We start from the raw sequence: 17,577 nt of genomic DNA, 5'->3' as shown, positions 1-17,577 counted from the left end.
CAAGTGAATGATACCAAATAACATGTGTAGGTTAATACCACCAAACACGGATTACAGCAAGGGAGTAGTAATCGCTGTATTGCGTTTTACTTGCAATTTTAATTGCATGCAAACTTATGGGCCGACACAGTTTTGAGGATACAAACGGAACTTGATTGTTGCATAAAAAATACATATAAACGTTTACTGTGTACTTAAGTTAAAAACTGTATATACCTATATACCTAAGTAATTTTCAGATTTTACTTGCAATGGCAAAGTGGGGTTGTTTAGTTTCCGGATTCAAATCAATCAAATGTGTGTTTTCAATATTTTAGGTAATAGACATCATATTTTTACATGACGTGATTAAATATCGAGGTAAAAAACACAGAAATAGATCAAATTGGATCAGTCCCTGTACCATCCAGTCATTAGAAAATCCGAAAAGCCTTCAATGCTGGGATACTTTATTACAATCAGAAAGGAACTACCGGGCATCTGATGGGCATCCACCATTCCAAATGTCCCACTGTTTAGGTTGAAGAAATTTTGCCAAAGAGGACAGTAACCTAGTTCCCGTGTGCGCAACGGTCGAGGGACCAGGTACTGACCAGCTTGCAGCAAGGTTTCGTAATTAGACTGTTGGCGAGAACCATTAATCGCTCTGGATCAGTGCCCCTTCAAAACGGTGAACGTATCCTGCCACGAAGATGTATTCCGTCACAAACACGCAATATTTAGTCAACTCGTCCCGAAAGAAAACATATGGTACAAATTAACATAGGAATCGTGTGACTATAACTTTCTAGCACCTAACATGCAGCTTGGGTTATCCGGAGTAACAATAATCAGATACTGATTACAGCGTCCAGTGAGCAACTAGTCAGATAGATATTAGCCGCTATATAAATGAATTATTATTACTAATCGCATCGGATATCACTTTTGTCACTGATGTGTCAAATATAGAAAATGTTCTCCACATGTCTACCATAAACTTTTGGAAACCTTCACTGTGGCCATGAATATTGTAACCAAGATCTAACGACTTCTGAGCATGAGTTGTATGATGATCGTTGAAATCTTGGTTGAGGATGGTTGATTGTACCTAAAAAATGTCAAAGGCTGGAGCTTCAAACATATTTCTTAACATACAGGTTAATGTGAGAAAGTTGAAGCAATCCCTCTTGCCATACTGTCTTATGGAAAGTGTAAGGTTTTTATGAATAGATATCAATCTGTAAGGATGCGGTGGGGTAGTCTAGTGGTTAAAGCGTTGTTTTGTCACGTTCTTTTGTCATGATCCGAGTTCGATTCCCAACATGGGCAAAATATGTGAAGCCCATTTCTGGTGTCCCCCGTCGTGATATTGGTGGAATATTGCTAAAAGCTGCGTAAAACAATATTCACTCACTCAGTATGAAAGAGATGGCACGGTGTCATTAAAATATTAAAATATCCATCACTATCCATTATCATTATATTAGGCTATGAGGAATACACGATATATTCAAGCTTAATTTTGCTTTTAATCGTTATATTTGATACAGTCGAAAACACTGAACAGGTCCGTGGCCTCCAGTTATTTTAAAAATTATGACGTTCACTGTTGATCTGCAATCTTTCTGAATGCATCTTCACGATATCCATTCTCCCCTTTTCCTGCTGTTCACAATGAACATATGACCTCCAGTGATGAACAGCATGAGTATCGATCTACGCAATTGGGATACGATGACATGTGTCAATCAAGTCAGCTAGCCTGACCATTCGATCCCGTTAGTCGCCTCTTACGACAAGCATGGATTACTGAAGATCAATTCTTTACCGAGATCTTCACTGTTCTCTATTAATTAATATGAACAGCTTTTATACATTCCCATTCACGTATCTATGGAGGCGGGGTTACGTATGCATTGCATCTATTGTTTTCGTACTGTATTCCCTTTGTTCTGTATGTACTTAGTTGATAACGATATAGTGGTTTCTCATACTGTTTCTTTTCCAATTTGACATTTGAATATATATTGAAATATGTAGGTTTCAAGTGCACAGATATTCAGACACTTATTTGGTCCATTGTTCTATGCCTCTCTAGGAAGAAGGCTCTAGGTGTTTCGTCAGGGATAGACAACCTCGGAGCCATGCAACCTCATCTCGTCATCTGCTGGTTCATCACGTGTGTTGTCGTATTCCTTTGTATCATGAAAGGAATCAAATCTCTGGGAAAGGTAACAATTTACGACTGCATTTGTGTCATATACATGGGCGTTTATTTTTGTCAAATATATGAGGAAAACGTTGTTTTAGTGGCTGTTGTCATATTGTCATAGGGAACTTGTAAATATTAGCGCTTGTCATGTGTGCAACTATTGAAACTCGGTCTTATAACAGCAATGATGACAATCCAATTATCAACATGGTCATTTTTCAAGCAGTCGGTAAACATGATGTACAGAAAACTGGTATCATATGTCAGTTAAGTGAAATGTGGTGTACAAAGTTGCAGTGTTGCAAAGTTGGTTCTGTTTCTAACTGGTAGAGAGCCCTCTTTGAAGTCATATCTTTGATTTGGAAACACTAAATCCCAGTTTAACATATGTCTTGATATGATCAAATAGCTAATGCTTGTACCGTGACATTTGCGGTGGATTAGCTAGCAGATGATATACTGAACAGCAAATGTTACGGAATATAGTTATGTTTGGGGACATCTCAAATATATTGATGATCCCTAACCTTATTGGTTCCGTACAGATGACACTGGGGTTTAAATATACGCAACGAAGTTGAATATACTACATACACACATTACCCATATCAGTTTATCTTTTATCGCCATCTTTAGAAACGTTGTTGTCTAAGCTTGCAGTAAAGGCCTGTAGGTTATCAGCCATTTGTCCACTCAAAACCTCAGCCTCATATGCTTCTAATACCAACAGGTGTTATATGTGACAGCGTTGATGCCATACTTCTTGCTGTTGGTGCTGCTGGTGAGGTCGTGCACGATGCCAGGTGCTGTGGATGGAATTCTCTTCTACCTGACCCCAGACTTCAGCCTCCTCCGGCATCCACAGGTGTGGGAAGATCACGTCTGCGACACATGCTTAGATTTGGTTAATGTAATGTATTAAACATTTATTGACTGACCTTGGTCGATAAATCATTGGCTCAACCGAAAGTGAAGTCAATAACGGGTTTATTACATAGCACCAAACTACATAACTATGATAAAATTGTCTGATAAAACTATTATCACATCTATCTACATATCCGCATTTTTTGGGGAAAGGGAAGCAACTCAGTATCGTCACCTGACAGTAGCGATGCCTGTGGAGTATACGTTAACTTAGTTTACCATTCTCTTTTTAGCAGAGTGGGTATGCGCACTCTTATAGTTCTTAACCTACCGTGAGGTTGTCATAACGTCGTGTCAAGTCGTCAAGTCATGCAATTCAACCAATCAGAAGAAAGGAAATTTTGTAGTGATATAATATTGATGATTGTATACATTTTCCCAAGATTTTGTTTTACTGTTTTCCCGAACGAATGTGAATCGTAAAGTGAAGTAAACAAATTCTATTAATTCTAAATAAATTATTACATGAATTAATGTTAAAACATTGTTTATTGTCGTGGAGAAGATTTTAGATAGATCCTGTTTATATCAATATGTACATGTTCCACTTCTATTATCGTCACAAGCCCTGCACTTCTCATGCTTTAGATCTTGAACCATTGACAACACACAAAGCCCATGCTTCTGTAATGTATTTTTTCTATTTCCTAAGGTGTGGCTTGAAGCGCTGATTCAAGTGTTCTTCTCAGTTGGTACAACCTGGGGTGTCATTATTGCCATGGCAGGACACAATTCGTTTCATGCAAATCTGATCAGGTAATTTCTTTCTTACTTTATAACATGCAGCCTGGTGGTCAAATGAAAAGGTATATAGTCATCATTGATTGATTGATTGTTGTTTGACGCCGCACTCAGAAATATTCCAGATATATGGCGGCGGTCTGTAAATAATCGAGCCTGGATCAGGCAAACCAATGATCGACAGCATGAGCATCAATCTACTCAATTGGGATACGATGACACGTGTCAACCAAGTCAGCAAGCCTGACCACGCGATCCCGTTGGTACATATAACTAACGTTATAACAAACCCAAAGGGTTTTAGTTCCTTATGACCGTCGCATTTCGACAAAAACATGCAACAAGTGACACGGACCAAAACAGTTGTGTATATCCCTAAATTTGTTATTAGAAAGTTCGTTATAAACATAGTTTATTCAAGTATGTTATGACGCTTTCAGCTTTGTTCTAGTTCGATCAAGTCGAGTTATCGCTGGTGATTAATGTTTACCTCCTTGGTGAATGTACTTGTAGAAAAAATCTGGGATTTGCACTCATGGTCATTGGACCATGTCATGGCCGAAGGACGGAACTCTGCACAACAAAGTGTTGCACCTCAGACACCCATGCCCCAGATTTCAGTAGAAGGAGAACATGTACGCATGATTATAATAATGGTGAGATATTACGACTATTCCGGTCGTAGAGGTGCATGTAATGATATCGATCATATTCACTATATGATGCGCCACCAAGTGGATGGTGACAGGTCGCATGTGTACAGGTCTCCGTGAAAACAGCGGTATAAAGAAAAATAATCATCAGAAGTAAGTGTGAATGACTGTGGACATGCATGAAAATACTTAAACAATTATATCTGCGTTGTACAAATGAAGCTTATAGAGCTAACATTGGACATTTCCAGCCGATTTACATAGCCTACATGCTGAGAAGGTCCCGACGAACGCCATTGATGCGAGTCCGCGTGATGCACGTGCCTCGAGGTGCAAGCTTCTGTCTGCGGGCTTGTTTACTTCTGTTGCTACTACTACTGCTCTGTCATGATGTCGAGACAACCCCACCCCAACCCCCCTGCAGCGAAGAAACAGCAAACGTTAGAAGGTGAAATATCAGCCTTTGAATTAAGGAAAGAAATAAAATCTATGCGCAAGACATGAATGGCAATATCACTAAACTTGCAGCCAAAATTAACACAATTGAAAATACAGAACTAAAAGCAACAGTACAAACTCTGACAACAAAAGTAAATCAACTAGAAAACAACATAAGGCTGAACAATATGATATTTCATAACGTGGAAAACACAGATGATGGCCTAGAAGAAGAAATATAGAGATTGATAACGTAAACCATGCAGGTAAAGGAGCCAGTCAAACTGAATCAACGTGAAGAGACTCTCTACTAGTTCTGACAATACTGGGCCCATTCTAGTGGTGTTTACAACTATCACCCAACGAAACAACGTTGTTAAGGCTGCCAAAATGCTGAAAGAGGAAACGATGAGAATATCACAGGATTTCACAGAACATACACAAATGGTGCGAAAGAAACTGAAACTTTACATGGACAGAGCAAGAACAGAAGATAAGTTTGCGGTGTTGAAAAAAAAACAAATTACAAATAACGAGTTGTACTGGCTGAACGAATCTGGAACAAACATCGAACTTGTGAAAACTCTCTACATGACTAAAGGCAACAGACGTTCCAGAAGTAAATAGGGGTGTGGCCAAGACCCGTGTTCACGTGTGTCGGATCTATGGCAATTCGTCTATTGGAATATCGAAGGACTGAATAATGAGTTTAAACAGGAAACATTCAAGTCATTTATAAGCCAATTTGATATTATGTCCCTTGTTGAAACCTTGACCAGCGGTGGAGATACATACCAACTGCCTGGATACACAGTGTATAGTCAGTGTAGAGATAAACATCAATATGCTTTCAGGAACTCAGGCGGCAACATAATATTTATTAAGGAAAATATTCGACAATATGTCACTGTGCTTAAGAGTTCATCAGTTAACATCATGTGGTTAAGAATACAGTTGAGTGATGAGATCATGTTGTAGTTTGGACTTGTCTATATCTCTCCTCCCAAATACCCACACGCCAGCTGTGAACCGTTACTCCAGATTTTAGAAGATGACGGAATCGCCTTTCGTAATGCACATCCAAGCTGCCACGTTATTATCCAGGGCGATTTTAACGCGCGGACGGGTGAAGACGCTGATGTCATCGAGAATGACGACGCACGGTATCTGCCCATAGATGATGACCTCAACTATACCGAAGATAACGGAATATTTTAAAGACAATCACAGGACAAAGTTAAAAAATAAACGTGGCTATGAATTCATAAAATTTTCTAAATGTACCGGTGTACGTATCTGTAATGGGAGACTGTTCTCTGATAAGAATCGAGGAAAAATTACATGCTTTGCTAATGATGGACAAAGTGTAGTGGATTACGTGACCTGTCTAGAGAAATCCTTCGAACTTTTCACTAGTTTTGACGTCGCAGACGAAATAGAATCTAGTCATCAGCCTATAGTATATTCATTAAAACTCACAACAAACCTTCCTCTTTATAAAGTACTGTACACAAAGAAACCTTCTCTTGTCCCACCCCTTGAAATACGTATACAAAGTGATGTTTTTGCAGCTAACATTAATCTGGACAATATAGCCCCTACTCAACTTCTGTCTTCCCCACCATGGCAGTTTGTAAAACCAGAAGTGGATTTAACATTAACTAAACAAACAAAATCAGAAACAACTCAACTTATGTATCAGCAAGAATATAACCACCTGAGAAACACATATGCTACTTAAAAAGCTATTTTTACAGACGGATCAAAGGATGGCGGTGCTGTTGCCAGTGCCACTGTCATTGGATCCATGGTTCTCTCATCCAGAATACCTGCTCATTTTTCCATTTTTACTGCGGAAGCATATGCCATTTTAATAGCTTTAAAATATTTAAAAAGCCAATCACAGTCTAACCAGTATATAATATTTTCTGATTCTGTTTCGTGTCTTCAAGCCATAAATAACATGACAAATGAACATCCACTTTTAACTGCAATTATTGAATTGCATATTGAACTTGTTTCTGGCCAATATGACATCATCGTCTTCTGTTGGCTACCAAGCCATGTTTGAACTCATGGTAACACAATGGCAGATCCTGCTGCCAAAGCAGCACTCGACAAATCTGAGACACCACGTCAGATCCCATACAGAGATATGAAACCTATCATAAGGTGCTATATCAGAGATATCATGCAAAAGCAGTGGGACACCCAAGTAGGTATCAATAAATTACATGCAATAAAACCAAATATCGGTTACACCTACAATACGACGATGTCGTATTGGCCACAGCAGATATACAAATGAATATTTATTGAAAGGGGAAGATCCTCCGTTTTGTATCCATTGTGATGAGACAATCACGGTCAAGCACGTTTTGCTTGACTGTGTGGAATTTTCTCTCATAAGGGATACATATTACAAAGTTTTACATCTAAAGGGTCTTTTTAACACAATCAATTCTCATTTAATTACAGTTTTTTTAAAAGAGATAGGATTGTTCAGTAGTTTTTGAAAGGATATGTTTTAACTGAGGTTAATGTAATCAAAAACTGTTATTATATTGCTTTTTATTCGGGTTGAAGTATCGTAAAAAGATTGTCCCCTTATGATTGCATAATAGTATTATAGTACATTGCAGACAACCGTGACAGATATTTATCATATATACTAACTTTGTTCTCGTCACTATATGCCTGAAATATTGCCGGTGTGACGTTAAATGTTAACTCACTCACTCACACACCAAAAACCTGACAGAAAGTGCGCCAAAAGAGAAACTAATGCCTAAAACAATATACAAATGGAATCCTTCGATTGAAGAAGAATATCTACACAACTGGGAGCATGTCAGTATGGAGCTAATAAATCAGTTTAATGACCAAATAAATTGTGGTGATGTTAGTGAAGCTGCTCGATTATGTCAATCAATTCTTGAATCTTGTGCAAATATGTGAAAGAGAACTGTCTCACAGAGTCCCATGAGACACAGTGGTTATAATCACTGTTTTGATGACGACGGTGAACAGTCTGAAGCCGCGGCCAGGAAGCTTTTACGTGTGTTTCACTCAACTAACCGAGTTGATGATAGACGTCGATATATAGAACTGTTGACTAAATACAAGCATCTGTGTGCTACGAAAGCGCGTCTAGCATCAGAGGAGTTGACAATTCGACTTCAGGAATCATTGTCAAATAAAGACACTAAAGCTTTCTGGAAAATAGTCAAGGCACATCCTTCACAAACCTATTACAGTATTACAGCATCTGATTGGAACTTATATTTTGAGAAACATTTTCAAGGTATAAATAATTCAGCAGTCAACGAAGAATTTCAGGCATCCGTTCGGATTTTCGTTGATTCAATAAGTGATAATCTTATTGAGACTACTCTGATGAAATCGGGCTTGATAAAGTAATATCTCAACAGGAAATCGTCAACGCTATAAACAGCATTCCCGCTGGCAAAGCTCCAGGATATAGTGGCGTGTCTTTGGAGTTCTTCAAAAATGTACACGGGACTTGTATAGATATGCTTGTGAAACTATTCAATTCAGTTCTAGCCACAGGAATTTATCCAAACGAATGGACACTAGGGGTAATAATGACATTGCATAAAACGGGTAGTGTGAATGACCCAGCTAACTTTAGACCTATCACAATCCTGGAAGTGTCAGGGAAAATATTTGCCAAAGTCATTGCCAATAGACTGACAGAGTGGGCAGAACATGAACACTTTATCACTCCAGAACAAGCAGGATTTAGAGCTGGCTTCCAAACTGTAGATAATATATTCATTTTAGATACAGTTATTAGAAAGTACCTATCACTGCATAAAGGAAGACTGTACTGTTGTTTTATTGACCTAAAATCTGCCTTTGACTCTGTTGATAGACAATGTTTAATGTCCAAACTTTGGCTTGGAAATATTAAAGGTAAACTGTACAGGCTCTTAACAAATATGTACCAAAATGTGAAGTCTTGTGTCTCAACACAAAATGTGTTACACACCAGCCTTTGATTGTTTGTATGTCAACTTTCACCCTTCTTGTTTTCTTTTATTAATGACATTGTTGATTTTTTAGCAGCAGATAACCAGAGAAATATTAATCTTGAATTTTTAGAATTATTCATTCTTCTCTTTGCAGATGATATTGTAATGTTTGATAGCACTGTTTTAGGGTTGCCAAAAAAAATTAGATAAACTTTCTTTGTATTGTAAAGACTGGAAGCTTAAAATTAACATCAAGAAGACTAAAGTTGTTGGTTTTCGAAAAGCAGGACCTCTTAAAAAGTATGAACGTTTCTCTGTAAATGGTGTTTCTGTAGAAATTGTTCCCTACCTATAAAATATCTAGGTATCCATTTTTCAAGCTCTGGTTCCTTTTATTGTACTCAAAAAGAATTAGCACTTCAAGCATGGACGCGTCTCCAGTGTGTTAAAATGTCATTGAAACATTTTGATAATCTTCCCTTATCTGTAACCCTACATATATTTGATGTTAAAATTTTACCTATCATGTTGCATGGTTGTGAAGTCTGGGGCTTTCATCCCTCACCTAATATATTTAATGTTTATGATAAAGTTTGTAAGTCAGTTTTACATTTATCGAGGATCACTCCCAATGTTGTTGCAAGGGGTGAACTTGGACGTTACTCTGTAAAGGTTAATCAGTTTGTACAAATCATGAAATATTGGTTAAGGCTTTTGGCTCAAGAGAAAAATGTAATATTGAAACATGTTTATAATTATCAACGCAAGATGGCTTCCAAAGGTATCAACTGTTGGTCTCTAGATGTAAAGAAATTATTATTTAAATATGGATTTGGTCACATTTGGCTTGATCAGGGGGTTAATGATGTTGATTATTTCATAAGACAGTTTAAACAGAGATGCATTGATATTGATACTCAAGAATGGTTAAGTTCTTTGAAAGTTTATTCTAAGCTAAAGTTGTATAAAACTATCAAGTTGAGGGTTAATTCTGAAGAGTATCTGTCACTGGTTAAGGTCAATGTTTTTCGTTTTGCTTTGAGTAAGTTTCGTTGTTCAGACCATCCTTTAATGTTGGAATATGGGAGAAAAGTAAATATAAAACAACATGAGCGATTCTGCCCTCTGTGTATTGTACTTACCATTGAATCAGAGTACCACTTCTGTATTGATTGTGCATTTTACTGTGATCTGAGAAACAGCCTGTTCCCACAATACTACATAAATAATCCATGTGAAACTAAATTCATCAGCTTATTACTGTCTTGCAATTCTACAACTGTTAACAATCTTGCTAAGTTTATATTCCTTGCATTGAAAAAAAGAGCGAAGGTCTCGAATATAGAGTATAAAATTAAATGAGACATTGTACATGTTAGCATACAGTTTATATTATGTGTGGCGCTGGATTGTATTCTCATCTTTGAAATTGTATTACAGGTCGGTGGCCCCTGTACGAAATAAACTCTCTCACCATAAGAACATACGACAAGATGAATGTTCTATTTACAGAGACCCTATCATCGTAACGGTGACTGGCGAATTGACCAGTCTTTTTGCTGGTTTTGTGGTCTTCGCAACAGTTGGGTTCTTGGCTCATGATCTCCAGCTGCCTGTATCTGACGTGATCATACCAGGTGAATGCATCTGAAAACTGACCAAATGCACTGAATGATAGGTTTGAATAATGTTCCAGGCAAATCATTAAAAAGGTAATAAATAATTTGGATATTATTATTGATATTTGTAAAGATTACATAGACAGCTAGGGTTGAAAACAATATCCTTGTATGACGCACATATGTGCTAATGTATCATATTAACTGCCTCAGCAAGTCCCGTTTAACAAGCCTGGTGGAACAACACATTTTATCAAAATGTCATTACAGGGATTAATATTTGGACATTTGTAAGGGAAGGGTTCCCTGTTGCTGTCATCCGAGTGGTATATTTGGTGAAGTTTGAATGTCAAGTTATCCTCAAATGTTTTGTTCTTGCAGGGCCTGGCATCGCCTTCATTATCTACCCAGAAGCAGTTGCACTACTGCCTCTACCTCAGCTGTGGTCTGTCCTGTTCTTCACCACAATGCTCATGATGTCCATCGACTCAGTGGTAACAACGCACAGTAAAGCATGATACGTCATATAGCAGATTTGATCGGCAGTGCATGGTCATTTCCCTCAGGTTGGGGATGAAAGTTAACGTTCTCTATTTACCCTGAAGTCCCATGTTCGATCCTTTATATGGGTACGATGTGTCTGATGGCCCTTGCTCTGATATTGCTGTAGATGGCCTAAAACCATACTCACACACTTACACACACACTCACTCAATCACTCAATCGATCACTCACTCACGTCCGTCTTGGATGACATAGCTGATATGGCTAATTTCTTGTCGCTCTTCACTGATGACGATGTTTATGCTACTCTCCACTTCTTAACAGGGTTGAGATTAGTTTTTGTACATGTTGTCTTGTTATTTTTGGTTTATTGCGGATTTTGCGTTGAACATTATTTATCATTCACTCGCTCGCATAGGTATCTTCCAGTAAACCCCACAATGACTGTATATTTAAGTACGCCAGCACCCATATTTAATGGTTCCATTGAAAGGTAAATGTACTTTTCAAAAGGCTGGAAACGTCGAAACAGCCATCGATTGTATCGAAGATATTCTGCCACGACGTCATCATGCCAGACCAGTCATCGCTGCTGTCTTCATGGCGGCCGTGTTCCTTGCTGGTCTTGTTTTCACCACCCATGTAAGCGTCATCTCCATACAGTACCAGCACACACAGTGCAGCGAAGACGTCCGCTTTTGTGGAGATGAATAACATATTTAATTTCAAATATCTTGAAACGCAATATCTATCAGCATTTACATTAACGTTGCCATGGAAACAGATAAAGATGCAGTTCATTCATAGAGTTCAGGACATTTTTAATGAGTAAAACTGAATTTTAAAAAAATCCACTGAATATATTTAAATAAACTTCCAATTTTCATACAAATACATGAGTGTTAGAAAGTAACAAAAGATATGTTAGAAAGATGAAGGATTTATGTTAGAGATTCTGATGAAAATATTTAGGATTGGAGGTAAAATGCTTCAAGGAAAATGTGTGTACACATGTTTAATAATATTGTATTGCTGAGGAAATGATTAAAGTTCAGATGACTGTACAAATGTTCCAGGGCGGAGTGTACGTGTTCCAGCTGGTGGACTGGTACATGGGAACAGTAGCCTGTTTCGTCATGGCCATACTGGAGTGTGGCATTGTTGGGTGGTGTTACGGTATTGTGTTTTCACGGCCAATTTAATATATGTTTCATGTAAAGCACAATGTTCAGCAATTGTATGCAGTGAACAACAAACTACGGTTATGACGAAGTTAAAGGACCAATTTTTAGTTCGTTACAACCGGGACGGTTGGGTCGCCATTGGTGTTTTTCACAACAGTGCCTGTGGCTAATGGTTGTCATCGAGCGATACTCAATAGTGTCCTGTCGTCACGCCCTGACGTCACAAAGGTTCGGCCAGACGGCGATTCTTCACCTTATTCCTTTCCCTGTATTTTCTGGCCAAACGACTGACACCTATGTAGTGGACATTCATTTCATGACCAATTGCTTTAAAGCACATACCGGACTTATGCAGACCGATAATTTGCCATATCTTGCCCTTTGATAATGGTATTCGTAACATAGTGTCAGAAAAAAAGATTAAACATTGTATCCCATGCAGACTAAAAAACCAACACGTCCACATAATGCCCGTGTGAGAATCCGTGGAATCCGTGCTCAACAGCATTTTTGGGAGACACTGTCCAAATAGACACTTGCAATAATTTCTTGAATGAACAGTTTTATCATATCTATCATCATGCATAAGCTGAACCTGAACATAGTTCTGTTATTAATGAAACCAATGACGTAAATGTTATATCTGAAACCAATGACGTAGAGGCTATTTCTGACACCATTCTCGTGCGTATGTTGACAGGCGCTAAACGTTTCTCATCTGACGTGGAGGCCATGATTGGAAAACGCCTGCCAGTTATCTTCAGGATAGTGTGTTTCATCGTCCTCCCAGCTCTGATAACTGTACGTGCCAGAGGGGAAAATATCTCAATAACGAATAACGCCGTGTGTATGCTTAAATTTCATCAAGTTTGCATCCACTTTACAACAGCTGAAAAAAATACAGATGTAATTTAAACATAGATCTGTATTTTGTCAATGTGACTAGACAAGTCGTCATGGACATGCTTTAAACTGTATCGAGTTGCTTTCGAAGATTTTCAGTGGAGTCAGTGCAATGCAATGTCTATCATGCAAAGATCTCGCACATTAAAACGTGTGCGGATTTCTTTCAAAACGTGACGTGAGGACGTCAAAGGTCAAGGTCACTTCCATTGAATAAAAAGAATTTTACTTACTACAAACAATCCTACGATTTGGTCGTTGTGTAGCAGGGCGTGGAGTCTTCCTGCCGATGACATCCTTACCTTGTCACCCTGCTCACGGGGTTAACCTGTTTGGTCATGTGGACAAGGCGTCCGACTTCGGATCAGAAGGTCCGTGGTTCGAATCCCAGCAGGGGACTCGGAAATCTTATGGCCGCTACAGTTGTTGTTAGGAGACATGACAGTGAAGGGATTGTTTGTTGTAAGTATTTGCAGATATGTCGTGTGTTGTTGATCTGTCTGTGGAACTACCTGATGACTAATGCAATAATTTTAAACTGAAAATATATGCCCAGGTGGCTCTTGTTTCTACTCTGGCTTCCTACAAGCCTCCCACATACGGCGAGTACAACTACCCAAAAGCTGCTGTTGGTGTCGGCTGGTTTATAGCAATGGTGACCATCCTTCCGATCCCAGTTGTAATGGTGATACAAATACTCAAGGCGGAAGGATCTTTTGTTCAGGTGTGTAGCAACCCTTGGCCCGATTTTGTTCTGGAAAGAAAAACCAAAGCAACTTCTAGGTCCCACAACTCTGTGTTGTTTGTGAATGTCCAGAATGACGAGTATTCGATATTGCTTGTTTGCTACAGTCACGCTAAACATTTTTCTTTTCCAAGTTTTTGGCTCAAACATTGACATTGGTTTTCTTTAACGGATCTCACTCGAAACCCCAAATGGTCCTTTGAATATAAGTTTTAGGTTATTTCATTCCTGGCGAATATTAGTCCGTTCGCAAAATAACTACAATCAGTATCGAAGCTGCTTTCAGACTGACGGTGTACTATAAACACGTTGTATCATTTGCCATCAGTTTGTTTGGATACGCTCACCTTTTCACGACCAAAATGTATCATCACTATTTCATTGTGATTCATAAATATATGCGGGGACGGTGGGGTAGCTTAGTGGGTAAAGCGTTCGCTCGTCACTTCGAAGGCTCGGTGCGTTCAATTCCCTACACGTGTACAATGTGTGAAGCCCATTTCTAGTGGCCCCAGCCGTGACATTGCTAGAACATTGCCAAAGGTGGCGTAAAACCATACTCACTCACCCATTCATGAAGATATGCTTATGGTGAAGTAAAAGTCATACAAAGGACTTGTCAATTATCGAAGATCTAACTCACTATTCCTACTGTTATGGGTTTGATTTCTCAATATATTTCATTCTACTGTATTCCAGTTTAATTTATCCTTCAATTCTCCTTCATTATCCCTGATCTCATCTGTTTCAGCGAGTGAAATCAGCAATGAAGCCCAGCTCTGCCTGGCCAGACTCAAGACTGAGACATAGTTTGAAGGACACGGCAGAGTCGGTGAAGGACAACTTCCTTTTTATCATCGGACTGAAATAACACAAAAGTGACCGACAAATGACCAGTCGAAATCTATGATAAAATCATGTATTTAGTAACATATTGATATGTTCAAGTTCAATGGAGGTCATCATTTCACAGAGTGTAAAAGATTCTAAACATATGACAGATCTCACTAATAATATCTTGTACTAAATGCCACTTAGACATTTGACAATGGCATATGAGCCTCGTACTGTCCTTTTTCCTTTTTCTGACAAACCGTCTGTATTTCTCATGTTCAGTCCTAATGGTGATATGAAATCTTTTGAAACTTCATGCTCTTTAAGTCATCTGATGCCCTGGTTAACATTGTCTGAACCCTCTTTCCAACTCATCTAAAATTACGGATCAAAAGGGTTAAATTTCTTGATACCAGACCTGGGCAGGACCAACAAGTGCCTTGTTGTACAGGTGTTGTTGTGACCCATGGTTTGTACAGGGGCGTAGCTACCATTATAAAAAATGCCCGATGATTTTTGCTATGAATGTTGGGCAAGCCATCATGCAGCCTCTCGGCCTTACATGAAATATAATGGCTTCCTACGCGCCTGGTGTACGATATGTTATGACCATGCTGGAATATGGCTTCACCTTTTATAAGATGGGAGTGATACCTGGCTGAATAATATCTCACTTGGTACCATTGTGCAGTTAATATGAACATGAAGGTCATGCTGTCGCATGGTGAATTTGTCACGTACCTGTTTTACATTGATGATGATGTATATCACTAACATTTCTTCCGTCTTTATAGCAAGGTATTTAAAGTCTGAAGCGTCATGACAAGAATTAAAGTTGTTATCCATAAAGCGTGTCATGTGTTTTATTGGACAGTTAACAAAAACACCTTGTACACATCGTATGACCTAGCTCCGTGTGTGTACACCGCAGGCTCTTGAGGTATGCCCTACCTTCATCGCATGTACATCGCAGTCTGATAAGGTGTGAACAACCTTCCTCGTGTGAACACCGCAGTCCAGGGAGGCACGACCTCCCTTCGTCGTATCTATATCGCAGTCCCATGAGTTATGACCTACTTCCCTTGTATGTTCACATCAGTCCCGTGACTTATGACCTACGTCCCTGGTATGTACATCGCAGGCGAGGGAGGCATGACCTACGTCGCTCGAATATACACCTCAGTCCCGTGAGGCATATTCTTTTAATGCTGAGTAAACGCCAGTACAATTCATTATAAACAATATCGCTGACTTGAGACATATCCCATTGAAAATCAAAAATATATCCACTGTTATAGTTTCTGTTGCCCTCACTCTATACTAATATGCATTGTTCAATGAACTCTTCTGTCATCACCCCTTCTCCCCGTGCGTATCTCAATTAGCCTTCGCGGCACTTGGTAAATAGGTTCATCAGTACGGTTTTGCCACTTGCTCATTTTGAGCATGTTAAGAAGTTAGACCCAAAAAGATAGAGTCATCATTATCATCATCATAATCATCATCATAATCATCATCATCATCATCGTGAGCAGCTGTATCAACCACGTGACACGGCTTTGGGTTGACATACCTTATTACTTTCTAACAAATAGAAGATAAGTTTGGATTCTGGTGTACTAATATCACACTGAGTGACAAATTGTAACACAGGATCCATGTCCTTGGAATAATATACCTAGGTTGCTGCTTCCTTCTGGAAGATGATCCGTTCCAAACACTGTCAGCATAATCGGAAATATGTTTACACCCCGGAAACAGGTGCAGGGGATGTGCATTACCCTTTATAAAACCAGGCACATGCCTCGCTATCAATGTGAGTCAGATGGCTTGGCATCGACCAACATCATCTCATTACCATCACGAAAATAGGAAACGTTGAGTCCAGATACCGTTACCTATTCCGCTATGTTGAGATGTGTCCACGCATGAGTTATTGGGGAATCTGATTATAAATCGGTCAAGACACATATACATGTCTTTTTTTTTGCGATACTAGTTAAAATGGGTCAAGAAACATATGCAAACATTAAGCAAGAATGGTATTTCCCTCTTTGAAACCTTCAAAGAGAATTCATGTTCGATTTCCACCTGATGGAATGTGGTCAGTTAAGTGATAATTCGAATATCTTCGGTTGGGATTCTTTTGGGAAACTTTTAAGTGTCTCCTCGTGCGAATTTCTGGATTAAAGTGCGTCATGAAACATGGTAAACATGGTAAAAATGCTGAGTGCGCTGAGTATTGCTGAGTGCGCCGCAAAGCAACTAAGTCATTTGTACAGCGGATTAATTTGTGATCAAGTGACATGCCTTTGCCCTAAAGCAGCAGGTTATCTCAGCTCTAAGAGATGTTTCTAATTAGCAAGGTTTGATGTTGGTTCCTAACATTTCAATTTGGCATGCACAATCATAAGGAATCATCAAGAATCAAAATGTGAATTTCAACATCTGTTTTTGATCATGTGTTTTTTTGCTGATATTTTGGTGTGCTCTCTGTATCAATAATGTGAAGTCCTGGGTTAATGACAATCCGAGCGCTACCATCAGCCCTGTCGACACACCTGGGAAAGGCAATGGGACCCAATCCATGGTCTATAGCAGGAACCAGCTTACATGGTGTAGGTCAAAATCCAATTTCCCCTATTCCCGCCCAAAGACCAAAGTGTGATGTCGTTGCAAGGTATAGGCTGTATAATATATAAAGTCGGACAACTTCGAAAGAAGTTTGTCGCTTACTTTGACACCCAGGGCCCCCTGAACAACAAACCATCTTGAAGGGTGGCACCCATTAATTCAACCCTAACGCCATCAAGACATTCTAATCTGTACAAGTTCATCCC

General features: G+C 39.0%; 1 protein-coding gene across 1 annotated transcript; it reads left to right on the top strand.

The window, feature by feature from the left end:
* The first annotated feature begins 1,228 nt into the window (after positions 1 to 1,228).
* On the top strand, positions 1,229 to 14,774 carry LOC124273310 (sodium- and chloride-dependent betaine transporter-like). The gene is made up of 10 exons (XM_046708550.1): positions 1,229 to 1,233; positions 2,081 to 2,213; positions 2,925 to 3,059; positions 3,774 to 3,877; positions 10,461 to 10,585; positions 10,949 to 11,061; positions 12,148 to 12,247; positions 12,956 to 13,056; positions 13,715 to 13,882; positions 14,655 to 14,774. The coding sequence occupies exons 1-10, from the start codon at positions 1,229 to 1,231 to the stop codon at positions 14,772 to 14,774; spliced, it is 1,104 nt and encodes a 367-aa protein (XP_046564506.1).
* Positions 14,775 to 17,577: the final 2,803 nt, after the last annotated feature.

Source organism: Haliotis rubra, unplaced genomic scaffold (genome assembly GCF_003918875.1).
Source record: "Haliotis rubra isolate DU_JTF1 unplaced genomic scaffold, ASM391887v1 Scf1794, whole genome shotgun sequence".
Classification (NCBI taxonomy): Eukaryota; Metazoa; Mollusca; class Gastropoda; order Lepetellida; family Haliotidae; genus Haliotis; species Haliotis rubra.
This window is presented reverse-complemented; position numbering and strand designations above follow the sequence as displayed.